General features: G+C 40.1%; 1 protein-coding gene across 3 annotated transcripts in view; it reads right to left on the bottom strand.

Annotated features, from left to right (window-relative positions):
- Positions 1-14,215, bottom strand: part of KIF13A (kinesin family member 13A) — a 733,240-nt gene that overhangs the window by 390,240 nt on the left and 328,785 nt on the right. For all 3 annotated transcript variants that reach the window (XM_069218350.1, XM_069218331.1, XM_069218342.1), the window contains one exon: positions 3,719-3,806. In XM_069218350.1, the coding sequence (XP_069074451.1) occupies positions 3,719-3,806 (88 nt within the window). The remainder of the gene's footprint in view (positions 1-3,718; positions 3,807-14,215) is intronic.

Below are 14,215 nucleotides of genomic sequence, written 5' to 3'. Positions count from 1 at the left end.
TGCTTTCTTAAATTTTGTGTATGCCACAAGATTGGGAAACCCATCAAGAAAAAATACCCTTTTGTTAAGCTACCTCAGACAGGGGTAGAGGGTGTGGGGGGCATGGCTTACCATGCTTCAGGGTGAAAGGTAATGTGGTTGATAAATGGGACCTGTTGACAGTTGTAATCTTCACATGCCTGTACACATTTACCCTCGTGCAGGAAACTATGTCACTTGACCACTTAAAATTATGCACCTGAAATATTGTTTCTTTAGGGCAGCAGTTCTTAACCTTCTAACTGCTGTGGGCCACTCACTAAATTACTACTTGAAGCCAGAAACCCCAGCCTAAGCAACTTCTAAGAAAACTACAGACGCAAGTACACATCAAACCATACGCAAAAAATTAAATATTTTCTTTAAATAACAAAAATCTACCAAAGATCGAAATTTTAATGGGAAGGTTGGAGCTTTTAACATTTTTGTTTTACTTCCAAAAGACAAAGCAATATGCTATGCTCTAACATATTGCTTTGCCTTTTTTGCAACTAATGCATCCTTCACTTTTTGTTGGTGCACAGGAGTGCTTCAATTCAGGCACCAATCATCCATACTACAGTTTGCAGTATACGCTCATATTTTTACATTTCGTAGACTGCAGGAAAACCACTAAGTAGGTATCGCGGACCCCTCAGTGTCTGTGGATCACACACTAATTACTACTGCTTTAGGGAGTAGAGTTTCTTGAAATTTGGTGAACCATATAGAAAATAAATAGAAAGTGAAATCCAGCATCAAACTGGTCATTTTTGACTTCTAGAACAAGTGAGTCGTCAGAATGTGTACGTACACTGTCTGAGGTGCACATATTTATCAACTGCCAATTATCACATGCATTTTACCGGATATAATGGAAAATGTTTATCATGTAACTGGTTTGAATTGATATAGGTAACATTCTTGTTAAGTTTTTGAAAATTTCCAATTCCACTCCCTAATTCTAGAGTGATCCGGGATGGAGGTTATTAGATGACCCACAAATGAACTTCAATTGTAAATGGAATACCAATTATGTTTTCGGATAATGTGACTTGAGGTTAGATAGTAGATTAAGTAGGTTTCCAGTGTGACTAGGAGTGCAAGGTGTGATTTAAGCAGAATGCTTCTTAGTTCTTGGGTGCAATTTGCGTAGAATTAAAACTTCTGCGAATAATGAAACAACCCTCTAGATGCCTAGGAATATTCGCTATTTAACTATGTATTCATACACCTGAGGTAGGGAGAGGAAGACTAGAAACGGAAGCAGTTTCTACAGAAATCTGTCATAACTATGGGTTGCACAAAACACATTTCAGACCTCCATAATTTCATGGCTAAGGCAACGCAAATTAGGGTGATATTGCTTTAGCCAAAAGTAGTGTCAAAGACAACAATTATATATTATTTTTAGATTGTGATTAACGTATGGTTTCAGGAGTAATTTAAATAAATTGATTTAGGTTTCTAAAACGTTATTTAGAATCGCAGGACTTTATGGAAATGCCTTTTATTCCTCTGGGGAAGGCACTGGGACTCATCTATGAAACTCATCCTCGTTTATTTTTCCGAAATGTGTTGCTATGTTCCGTATTAAAAAGCTAGCAACTTCCCATACTAAATAAAGTTATAATTATGCAGTGAAAAACAATTATGGAGCTTGGCCTGATACAGGCTCTGTGAACCACTGCAGTTTCAAACTATATAAACAAGCATTTGCAATGCAATGAGTCTTGCGTTTACTCGATTTAGAGCTATTAGCGTTGTACATTCCAAACTGGACTTTTCTTGCCACATCAATTGAAAATGAAAAGTAAAACTGTTAACATAAGTGAGTCGATTCAAAGCTCTACGGCCGCCGTGAGCGCAAAGGAGAGACACAAAAGACACAAAAAGGAGAGACACAAAAGGAAAAAAGTTCCCTCGCAGTCAAACATATATGCAAATGTGCCATTATCCATGTAACAGGGTCGGTCCCCAAGGCGGTAACAAACCCACCCCAAGGAAGGACAAACAAAGCATTTACCAATGTCTTTAAAGGATGTCTGAAAGGCAAGCCCACAAACGAGTGAAAGTGATGGGCGTGAGGTGGGCTTGGTTAAAAGCCCACATCGATACCAACACGTCGGAAAAGCAGCGCTTGCGCACTGCTATGCTCGACCTAAAAACATGAGTGGAGAAACTAGTAAAGTTAATGTGGGTTACGAGAGTGACTGTGGATTGTGAGAGGATGTGGCATGTGAAAATAAGTGTAGAAGCGGCAGAGGAGAAGGGGTGAGTATTGATATGGTGTGACTACTGAGAAAGAGATGAGTTTGTAGATAAAGTGCTCAGTGTGTATGGATGAAACGGTGAGAATGAGTGTATGAGAGGGTCAGAGTGTGTGGCTGAGAGTGCGAGAATGTGGATAAGGGGGGTGGGAGTGGATGTGACAAGAGAATAGTGACTAGAGTATTTATGACAAATAGTCAGATGTGCAAAAGTACATGCTGAGAACAAGGAGTGGGACTAGTCAGTGAGTTGGATTCTTCAATATTCAGTCAAGTAAATTCCAAATCAATCCTACAGTTTCACAGCATTCTTTAAACAGTGACTTTTTAAGATATCTTTTTCATCAAAGAAGTCATCTTCAAAGGCTCCCATTCAACATGTTTAGTATCTAATTAAATCAGGAACAGAATCCCTAATCTACAGCAGGGATGCTTCCTTAGGACTAGACATGGGCTAAATTTTAGTTACACTCGTGTAAGTGGCATCATTTTGAAAATTTCTTGTAACGGATTTTACACAAAGTTAAAAAAAATTATGCCATTAAGTCACATCATGTAATTTTGGGGAGAAATTTTGAAGCAAGGTGTACCATTCAGGTGGATTTTGTATCTGAGCAGAAAGTTCAGATTTTTAGTTTTGGGCTCAAAAATCACCTGAACGTTAGCAGCAGTATTTTGAACTCAAGTGACCAGAAATCAACTCAAAATATCATTTTCAAGTTGAATTTTTAGTCGAACAGTCCATTCAAGTAATTTGAGTCTGAGAGGCATTTTGCATAATTAGCCACAATTGTGGTAATTGCACCTCAGAAAAGTACGCAAGTTTCACAAACACCTACTTAGTTGCAAGTGAACCTCTACCATGCGCTTGGAAGTACTACACAGACAGTTGCAAGTTGTCCGTGACAGTTTGCATATTAGCAGTTAGTACTGTGATCACTATGCCCTTTTTAGATTGTTGTCTAGAATATTTTGAAGGCCATTGTGTCCTTTGGTAAGCCATTAGTCTGAAGCCCTGTACTAAGTTCAGGTCATGCATGTGAAATCAAAAAACGATTTTTTTATATGATTTTTTTTTTTTTTTAACACAGAGAGGTTGGAGCTGCAAATCTGCTTTATTCAAATCTACCTGTTAATTAAAGGGAAACGGATTCTTATTGTTTCTAGAAAAATAAACCCACGCTACTTGTATCATCTTGCAAAACAAATGTACAGTTTATTTTGCAACAGATCAAAAGAAAACATGCAAATACTGTGTATCATTATGCTAACATTTATAGGACAGAAAAACAATTTTTGGATTATCTTTCATGCATGAAAGGACTGAATGTGAACATAGGTCAGGATTCAAAGGAGAACCCCCTGAGCAGACAAGGAGTTTTACAACTGCACCTAAAACTAAAAATAAAAAGCTACATTAACAGACTCACCTCAAAGTTAGTCACAGCCAGCTGAGACAACCCATCCACATATGGTCCCAAGACTTTGTGTTCTCGAACCTTGAGGGGCTGGCGGTTCCTGTGGCAGGAAGCTGATGTTAGTGGAGGTAAAGCAGAATGCACACAAAGCAAAACAGCATTTTTGCCTTAATTGGCTCAGCGTTAAAAGGCACATATTTCATCTGTAACAAAAACCCTACAAAATAAAACCCTACTGAATAAGGATTTAATGCGCAGTTGACACCATAAAAGATATGGTGAAAGTAGAAAAGCGCTGTTTAAACACCATCAGCATTGTCCAACAGAACAGACACACTACTAAAGAGCTGTTTTGTCACAATACTAAATCCGTATACATTGGTTATAATACCTTATACTACACGGCATCTGGAATGGATGCTAATCAAAGACCTATACAATGAACATAAATATTTTCTTGAAATCAGAGGTCAGTCTTAAAGATAGGCTCATCCGTCAGCTGATTTTGCTGAGCTGTGGCAATGATACATAACAGGTTTAAAGGAGCCTGTAAAGCATAGCTGCAGGATAAGCATAGATCTTCCGCTATGTCTGTATTGCAAATTCAGAGTGCCGGGCAGTGATGTGATTAGCCAGATGCTTTTAGCTTCTGCTTAGCCCCCTTCCCTTTCAACTCCTTATTCCTCAACTCCCACCCTACTATGCAATGCATCCTCCCCAGCTTCGCCTCCAAATGTCCCCTGTTACTTTCCCATTGGCCAAGGAAGGAGGAGGAGTTAGTTATAGAACAGCCAATAGTTCATGCTACTGCACTGAATGTTCCCTCTCTCCGGGTTCAACCGTTGACCATTGGCTGAGTCAGGACAGACCCTCAGGATGAGAAAGGCTGGATAAAGGAGGGGCATGTGGCTATAATCTGATTCTTGAAGTAGAGCATGAAACCTATGTGTGATTCTTACGGCACTATATGCCTGTTTACAAATTGGTGTCCATTCTACTTTATATTCTTTCGCTGAGATGGGTCTGTGTACTGAAGGGAAAGCAAGAGACTAGAAACTAGGATTAACACAAACCGATAAACCTTAAATATTTTTTTTTATAATAGAGAGGAGTTTCTATGTTATGTTTCACATCTGTTTCACGGAGTGATTTGTGGAAATCACTAAGAAAGTGAACTCGCAAAATCATCTGTATTATTTCATTGGAGATGCAAGTATGTTTTATCAGGGTAATCCACATACAATAATTGTTTCTAAATTAGGTAATGCAACCTGACCTACATAACTTTCCCATTTACATTTATTTACCATCACATTAGCGTGTTCTACATCAACATGTAACAGTGTGATACTACGAGTACAACTGCAAATACAATATGTTTACGGGCCTTAATTGTGATATATGAGCTAAACAAATCACTAGCGTTAAATGCTGTTTTGTGTGTGTTTTCTTGCACTGCATGATATGAGTCCCTCAAGCAGCATTATTCACATTTTATTTCCCTACAGCAAATGCAGAATCAAGTGGAATGTAAGTCATGTGTGATTTTTTTAAACACATTTTCACCTTAGAGTAATAGGGAGATTTATCATACAGGCTTTTTCATAAGTCAATAGATTTTTAATTCTTTTATGTTAAACCTATATTTGTATAAGAGTTGTGCAAAGGAGCGGCCGCTCAGAAAACCCCAAATGCTCTATAAAGAGAGCATACTGAGGAGCAAGAAACGACCACCCAAAAGTCAACTACACCTTGGCCTTCAAGGAACAATCAGAAATGATTTTGAGCTCACTCCCTGGCATCGGAAGTTCACCATAACAAGGTTGGAGATATTATATTAGGACAAAAATTCAATCAAATAAGGCCCTGGCCCAAATAAGAGTGCCCATAGGTGCACACCCAGACTAGGTGCCCCTATGAGCCCTAATATTATGTGAAGTTGTTACTGAAGTCTACAACTATGTCCCAAGCTTGAAGAGATTGGCAACAGTTGTACTCATTTATAAGAAAAACACTCAAACAGATCCAGCCAACTGACACTCTACTTTTTTTGTTAGATGGAGTGGTCAAAATCTATGGGAAACTTCTTTTAGCTAGGGGTTGGCGATAAATTCTGCTCCACCGTAACGTGCAGTTTCGGCCAAATTCCACCAATCGCCGCTTGACAGTTTTTTCTCGCACGCTGTTTGCCAATGGTAAGTTGGTGAGCAAGAATTTTCATCCCCTAGTGCGATATTCAGGTATGAGGAGGTCACCTGGCGAGATTTTCTCGCCGGGAACAGTTGCAGGAGGTTGCAACCATTCACTGTGAGAAAGCTGCTGCTCGAGTAGAAAATCTACTCAAGTGGCAGCAAAATCAACTCGGGCAGAAGCTCCCTTTGTCATGCCATGTGGTGCTGTTTGCATGGATTTTTCACCACGGAATAATCTCCCGGCACTAAAAAAAAAATCAGCACAAGCAGCGTAACGTGCCAATTTACAGCCGTTCATAGAACTCTGTGGAATCCTGTTGAGTTTTCATGTACCTCCATGGAATTCAGCAGAGTAAAAATCTGCAAGTTCTGCCCAACCCTACTTTAAGACAGAACCCAAGTTTGAGGCGAAAGTGAAAATATTGCGTTAGGATTACAGCCGTATTCATAAATGGTGTGGGCACAAATGAACATGCTCTGAGACCCTTCCTGATATGTATATACACATTAAGCTGAAGAAAAGCCACCTCTACCTGATTTTTATTGACCTCCAGACAGCATCTTACTCAATGGACTGGGGCCTTCTTCGGAATGGTTTAAAACACCAGGGAGTGCCTGACCAAATGTTTGACACCTTGATATGCTACCACTAGCAAAGGTATAGTAAAGAGGAAATATGTTCTGCTGACTTCCCAACTGAGGTAGCAGATCGGCAAATAAGTGCTACGTTTTAACCTGCATATAAACAATAGCTTTCACGTCAGAATTTGGATATGCCCAAATTGTGAAAAGAAAAACACAGAGATCCTCCTTTTTATGTCGAGCCTACCAAACAGAACAAGCAATCTGGTTGCCAAAGGCCTACTTTGAGTTTACCATTGGCTTACAGCCCACCCATTGCTTATCACTGGTTGGCTTTATTATCACTCACATTTGATTACTTATTTGATCACTTGCCTTCGTCTTGTGCTTGCCTGAAGTATAGCCTCCTTACAATACTTTAGATTGGCTGACCTGCATCTTTCCACTGCTTACACTCCCTGACCTCTTTTTTTTTGGTTTCCTTCAGCATTCTAGGAGAGTGCATGAGTTTTCTCTCTCCTTTGTGTGCTGCTTCAATCCTTGCATGCTGTGTTGCTCCACACTCTTCGCCTGCTTGTTTGTATAAGCACAGCAACAAGGATATTTTTGCTGGAGTATGGCTGAAGAACACTTTTTTTTTTTTTATTCCTGCATTCCACATATTGCATTAAAGCACAAGCTTTGCACGCAAAGGCTTTTATGGTCGGGGGCAGACACATTTTAAGGCATGGGCAAAGTGGGCACTGGCCCAGGGCTCCAGCCATTCTGGGGGGAATGAGTTTAGTTCTGCAGATTGCCCTGTCCAGGGACCTTGTATTTTTCGTAAACACAGAGGGTTTTAAATACCCTTTTCCTTTAATGTATTTTTATGCAGGTAATGTGTGGAAGTGTATTCTAAACATTTTGAAGAAAAATGTGTATTTTTTTTTTAACACCATGTAACATCCATAAAAAAGGTTTCTTTCAGATTAAAGCAGGACCTCACAAATGAGAAAAAGGGGGAGGGCGCATAGATTATTTGCAATTATATTAGTGAGCTACTGGTTCAATACACTATTAAAATCATGTGGTACAAACCCTGAATATTAGATGGAAACGTATTTTGAATTTGGAGCAGTGTGTCAGTGACCTCGCCAAAGAGCATGAAAGCTGTACGTGGATCATAAATCTAAAGCTGTTTCGAACAGGGGCCCCCAAAATACGTTTGGCCCAGGGACCCCAAAGTTCTTATGATGTCCCTTGTTGGGGGAGGAGGAGGAGGGAACAATTTTCTGCCCTCAGTCAGCTGGTGCCTGAGTCAGAAGGTGCAATTGGCATGATGCTTCTGCTGGAGGCCCATATAGCTACTCCCTGGGCTACTGAAGAGGAGCAAATGTCCTGTGGAGAGTAAACTAGATTTTGGCAATTGTTTCTCTTTACATTCTAACACTTCCTTAATCTTTTTTAAAATTATGTTCAGTGTTTCCTTAACGAAACATATTTGAAAAATAAAAACACGAAGATAGAAAATATTAAATTCAATGTACAGTTTTGAGATACCATAAGATATGTTTGCTTCTTTGCCAGTATATTGTTTTTTTTTTTTTTTTCATCAAATTTTACAGACAAACGTTGGCAAATCCAACAGCTCACATTAGAAAGGTGAGACCTACTGGCTTTGTCAATGCTGGCTTGCAGATGACACTGTGCTTCTAAATAGGCTCAAACTAGGAAATATATCACCTACTGAAGAGGTCAGAAACCACGGCACAAATAAACTCGCTATTAATGTAAATAAAACAAAATTTGTGGTCATTAAGCAAAAAGTGAATTGAAAACAAACATATATGTCAAGCAGAATATAATAGAAGTATCGAGCTTTGATTACTTAAGCATAAGGCTTGACACCAAACTGGCATTTGCCCATCGCAAGAACAAAGTGGTGTGAATGAGCCAGCACACAGGGGCTATCCCCTGTTGTAAAAGATCACTAAGACCTACATTCTTAGCTTCATTTATTTCTTGTTTAAGCCAGAAAGCGTTCTGGCTGAATGAGGAATTACAGGAGGTGCATGGATTTCTGCACCCCAGACTAACCCAGGACATTTCACTGGATAAAATATGGTGGAATCTCCGAGTGGGAATATGGCAGACAATAGGGAACTACCATAGGAATCAGATGTAGTAATTCTACATTTCTCAGGGAACACTCAGGGTCTCAACTCTAAAAGAGGTAAATAGTTGTACATACTGACATTAGCGATCATTGTGGGATTGGCAATTTCACATACAAATTACAACACCAGAATTGCTGCGAGGCTTATACTGAAAGCCCAAAGTTCTTAGTAGACTTGATGGATGGCATGGGGAAAAAACAAGAAACACAACAAGTGGAGTGATGGAGCACACAGGCTTGAACATATGATTGAGGCGCAGAGAACGACGTCAGTCTAAGAGCTAATCAGCTTGAACTTTCGCATTTCAGAAAGGGAGCCCTATTAATCTACAACATATAAGTAGACGTTACCAAAAAGCGAACCGAATGAATGACGAAGGACCTTTAGCAACCCTACTATCGACATGTTAATTGTGAAGAACAATGATGACAATACGAAGCCTTTTGGAATGCCACAGGGGATCACTGAAGCATCTGATAACCAATTATCTAGCTTGACGCTCTCAGGAAAAAAAATCTAGAACTTCAAAGTGAGAAGTTAAAAGTAATCCCTAGAAAGATGCTGTCAAAGGCACCCATCGCATCCAACAATATAAGCAAAAAATGTTAAGCCTTGATGTGTGGGACTTGATATTTTAATACAATCTAGAGGTGTTTCAATACAAACTCGCAGTCGAAATCTGGGCAGACATATGCCAGTGGCATGATGTGTCTCAATGAAGAGCTGAAAATGGGAGACCTTCCAAGTCCTGCAAGAGGGGGTGACTAGCAATAGTTAGGTGAGTTTCTCAAAAAGGGGGTTTAGGGAGATGATCTGAAGGCCTCTGTGAGGGGATATGGGAGCGGAGAAATACAATGACCATGTGCAAGGCATTCAGGGAGAACCTCAGACATGGGTTGCAAGAGGAATTGAAAGGAGATGAGCAGAAAGCCAGAGGCAACTTTGACACAACTGTGGAACAGAATAAGGGGTTGCAAGCTCGGCCTAAATATTAGTAGTGGTCCCAAACATGCTGCCCAAAAAGAAGGGGAACAATTTATCCGGCAATTTGTGAAGGTGATACGTCGCACAATGCAGACAGTTTTGTGTGATGCCAGCTTGACGGAAAGAACATTTTTAAAGCTTGTTGATATCAAGTGCTTGAGAAGAAACTACGTTTTAGTTTGTATCAAACAAAGCCTGAAGAACATCTGAATAGGCTTGACCCTAGGCAGACCTGGAACAGAGTCAGTAGAATACAAGGCAACAGCTCTGTTGAACCTAAGCCTAACAGTTCCTGCTCCAGCAGAGTTTAGAGGATCAACTGAGCCTGATGCCTCGCCATACTGCTCCCTTCTGCCCAGCACTGGCATTTATGCTTAGTACTGCAGCAAAGTGTCGTCGGGTATTATCGCAAATACTGGGCTAAATACAATACTCAAGACACTCACTCCCAAATACAAAATATTTCCTGCCTTAGTCGACCAGTCTTTAATTACTACTTGTGCACTGTACTTGCATTCTTCTTCTGAGAGGAGAACAATATCTGAGCTGATAATCTAGACCAGTGTTCCCCAACCCCCGGGCCGCGGACCGGTGCCGGTCCGTGGATCAATCCGCACCGGGCCGCCCGAGGAACTTCAACTTCATTTCACTGTGGCGGGCAGCCGAGGCGCAGAGCATTGCGCCCTCCCAAGCGGGCCACGGAATAATTATCCAACATTTACCGGTCCACGGCGATAAAAAGGTTGGACAACACTGATCTAGACAACTCATACTCTGGAGGCTTGTCAAACCAGTAAGAGAGACTCATGGAAATGTACATGCATTTGACTGGATTACGTAATGGTAGCCTAACCACAGAATGTGTCAATACATTAAGTGAGACTGTATTTCACCAACTAACATAAAATGCTAAATGATCCTGCTTGGCTTTACAGCAAAACACACTAACTAAAAAGCATCATATAAAACATATCTATTAAGAATCATAAAAAAATTGTACATGGAATACACTAGAACTAAATGAAAGAAAGGGAAATAAAGGAAACAGAAACTGACTAGAAACCAAATATTATTTTTAAACTGCCAGATCATTAAAAATATACATTTCCACATTGAGGATAACTATATCACTCAATAGACAGTATAAAAAAAACTAAGCTCTGTAGGACAACCCCAAAGCAGCTGGGTCATGGCAATCACATGGAAGGATTCAAACCCTACTTCAAAGGTGCCAGGAATCACTAATGTGTTTTACTGATAACATTCCACCAGACATGTAATCTTATTTAGCAAAACACTTCTCCTGCAAAGCTATACATAGGCAGAACATGCATTTTACATGTTTAAATAAAAGCAAGTTTCCTTCCAATTTTTAACACTAGCAACCCTTCCCTTTAAAGGGCAACATTTGGTTTTTCGTCTCAGCGGTCTTTATACACTAAAGTTAGCAGGTCTCTCATCGAAGTTAACTGAAATGACGTCAAAAGACACAAATCCTGTCAAACGACTGGGTCATTTTCGGAGACCCCTGAACAGAACGTTTGCTATTAATTTATTTTTTGTCAGGTAATCACCTAAGCTAAACACAACTATCAATCAGAAAAATAATTTATTACATTTTAATTTTACCTCCCTGACAAAAATATTTGAGGGGGCTGCCACTTCGGTCAAGAGGCCAAAGATTGCAAAAGTGATGGGAAAGGACTATCGGTAGCAACAGTATCATCTTAAAATGCCACATCGACCACTTAGCAGTTGATAATGCCCTTTGTTCCCTGATACAAGGATTCGGGTCGGTGTTAGTCGTACTTTGCTATACCAAAGTAAACTCCAAACATCCTGCTTAACGCTCAGAAGGAATTTACATAAGAGTAGGCAGAGGTGAAACCACACCACACTCTTGACAGACTTGCTGGTAGCCTTCAAAAACCAAGTGAAACCATGACGTGTACTTTGTTTTTTTTTTTTTTTTTAATATAAACGGACCTTTCCAAAGTGAAATGTCAGATTTCCAATGATCTCACTGGACATCACAAGTAAGGTGACGGACCGGCTTTATTGTGTCATCTGTTAAATGCTCATATCAAAGTGAGTCACTTGCTACCAGACGTCACCACAGGATTTCTGTCTTTAGCTGATGTAGTAATAATAAGCCATGAAAATACATAACGACACTACTGGGTCACTAGATACACAAAACGGATCCTAGAGATAAAGGTGTTGGCTACTGAATGTAAATTATTTACCAGCAACAAATGGGAGATTCTGCCTGGGAAAGCCGTAATTCAACCTCCTTAATATTAAGGACTACACTATTGAATGAACAGCTTTACCTTAAAGGATGCTGCATAATAGAATGAACAATTCTGCATGACGCCAGATGATTATGTTGAACAAGCCAGTGCGGAAATTCAGAATACAAGGTACCGCAGGGCCACTCACCCATTAGTTTTGTGTCAATATTTTCATCACAATTTTCCAGCTTAACTTATCAGACGTGATCACCGACCTCCATCTAGACAAACTACAAATTTACTCAAAATGTGTGCTAGAGATGTGGGCGAAAGAAGGCAATAACATTACAGCGCTCACAAATATCTTAATATATCATTATTTCCAACTTCTTCAAATAAAGATGTCCCAGACAAATGGACCAAACCACTTGAGTCCTGCACATTCTTTTCAATGTTGTATTGTATTTGAGCTACACCATGATCTTGCAAGACATACTTTAGGTTTGGGAACATCTGCATAATCCCTTGCACAAGGCTGGAAAGGCAACTCGGTATATACATTTATTGCAATCTGAAAACAAGACTTTTTCACAACAAATAATTTCAACAATTAGTTTTACTTTACTTTGAGTACCACAGTGTGATATGAATAACTCACGTTATGCAAGATCATAAACAACATTTTATACGGTTTTCTATGCTTTTGAGCAGAAGCAAATAGTAGCTAGTTCAAAATGCTAATTCTGGGGCACAGCCTCAAGTGGAACATGAAGACGGTCCTCTCCTAAAAATCCCGATAAATAGCATAATTACTACTGCCAACTTTACATTAGTGGTTTATGTCTTGTGGTGCTTTGTGAGCGAGACCATGAAAATAACTATATTTAAAGAGAACTGGAAGGGAGGGCGTATAAGCGGGGGGCCAAAATGGCCACAGATCTATAGAACTCCGTTCAGAGTTTCGGTTTCTGGCTTTGTCCGTGATCCCTGGAGCACTGAGTGACTCAGACTCCCCACAGAAATGAGAACTGATTGTACACCATCTGCGCTGGACAAGGCAATAAACTGTGTGGTGACAGCTCCAAGCCACTTGGTTCCACTAGCGGAGTTATTCAACAGCACACAGGATGACTGAGCCAACAGTCACTGGTCGCCAGCCAATGGCGGGTAAGAGTGGTGCTATGTGCCACCAATGTACTGGTGCTGTCACCAGTTGAGACTGCACCAAAGATGAGTGTGGTTGGTTGTAGATGAGAAGGTGGAGCCCTGCGTTCCTCGCAGGCTAGTGGAGGCAGGCTCACCATCAAATCGAGGCTGATGAGGCCTTGTGACAGCCCTGAACCCTGCATGGCTGCTGTGAAAGTCAGAGATAAACAGCGGCCTTAATTTTGAGCATGATTACAACAAGCACTGTCATAGGCAACAAGTCTGGCTTTTCGTTAGGGTAAGCGTTTAACAGTTTGGCGATTGTGTGAGTTGCTCCAGATGTCAAGAAAGAAAATCACATAATAAAGTAACATCATGAACTACAACAATACAGATTCTAGGAGTAAAGCGCCTTTGCTGAGCAGACTGCATTAACACTTTAATTTCTGAAGCTTTCTCACCCTAGTCCTGAGGCCTTTTTTGGCTATTTGAGGTACTTTGCGCTTATGCCTCCATAATTGTTTTACCCATATAATCTATCCATACCAAATTTTCCCATCATCATGGGGATACCAAAAATACCCTGGGTTTGTGGAGTCGCCTTGAAGGGACCAAGACAGTAGCCAAAAAAGTTCTTCCCCTAAAAATAGCATTAATAAAAGGTTTGCTGTGCCAAAATCATCTTCTTGCTTTCAAGAACATGTAGAGCTCTATCAAAAATCTATATTTGTACCACAGTTTTAGCATTTTTCCTAGAAGTAGTCACATTTTACTAATTTCTGTGCTTTCAACCTGCTACCTGTTTATGTTGGAAATGGGTGTGAAACACATGGGTGATGCTCCCATAAACCCTGGTTTGATCCATTCCTGTTGTGGGTCCACAGCTACACAAGTAAGGTAGTGTTTTTAGTGAGGATCCAGACTTGCTCTCTAGGGTATTAAATGACTTAGAGGTTGACTTTAGCACAAGTGTTTCCAGTGGTCTAAAAAAGAAATCTTGTTGGACCCCGAAATCATGTGACATGATTATTTTTGACAAATTTTTTGATCTGGTGTGCCACGATTATGATAAATACATGGCTAAAAACAAATATAGACGATTCTCAAAAAACCTAAGTCAGGATGAACTGGTTGCACTTGAAGAACTGAAACAGGTTAAAGATGTCATTATTAGACAAGCTGACAAGGGTGGCAATGTTGTTCTCATGAACAAGG

This window comes from Pleurodeles waltl, chromosome 2_1 (genome assembly GCF_031143425.1).
Source record: "Pleurodeles waltl isolate 20211129_DDA chromosome 2_1, aPleWal1.hap1.20221129, whole genome shotgun sequence".
NCBI classification, from domain to species: Eukaryota; Metazoa; Chordata; class Amphibia; order Caudata; family Salamandridae; genus Pleurodeles; species Pleurodeles waltl.
Note: the sequence above shows the minus strand (reverse complement) of the source record. Positions and strands in the feature narration are given on the sequence as shown.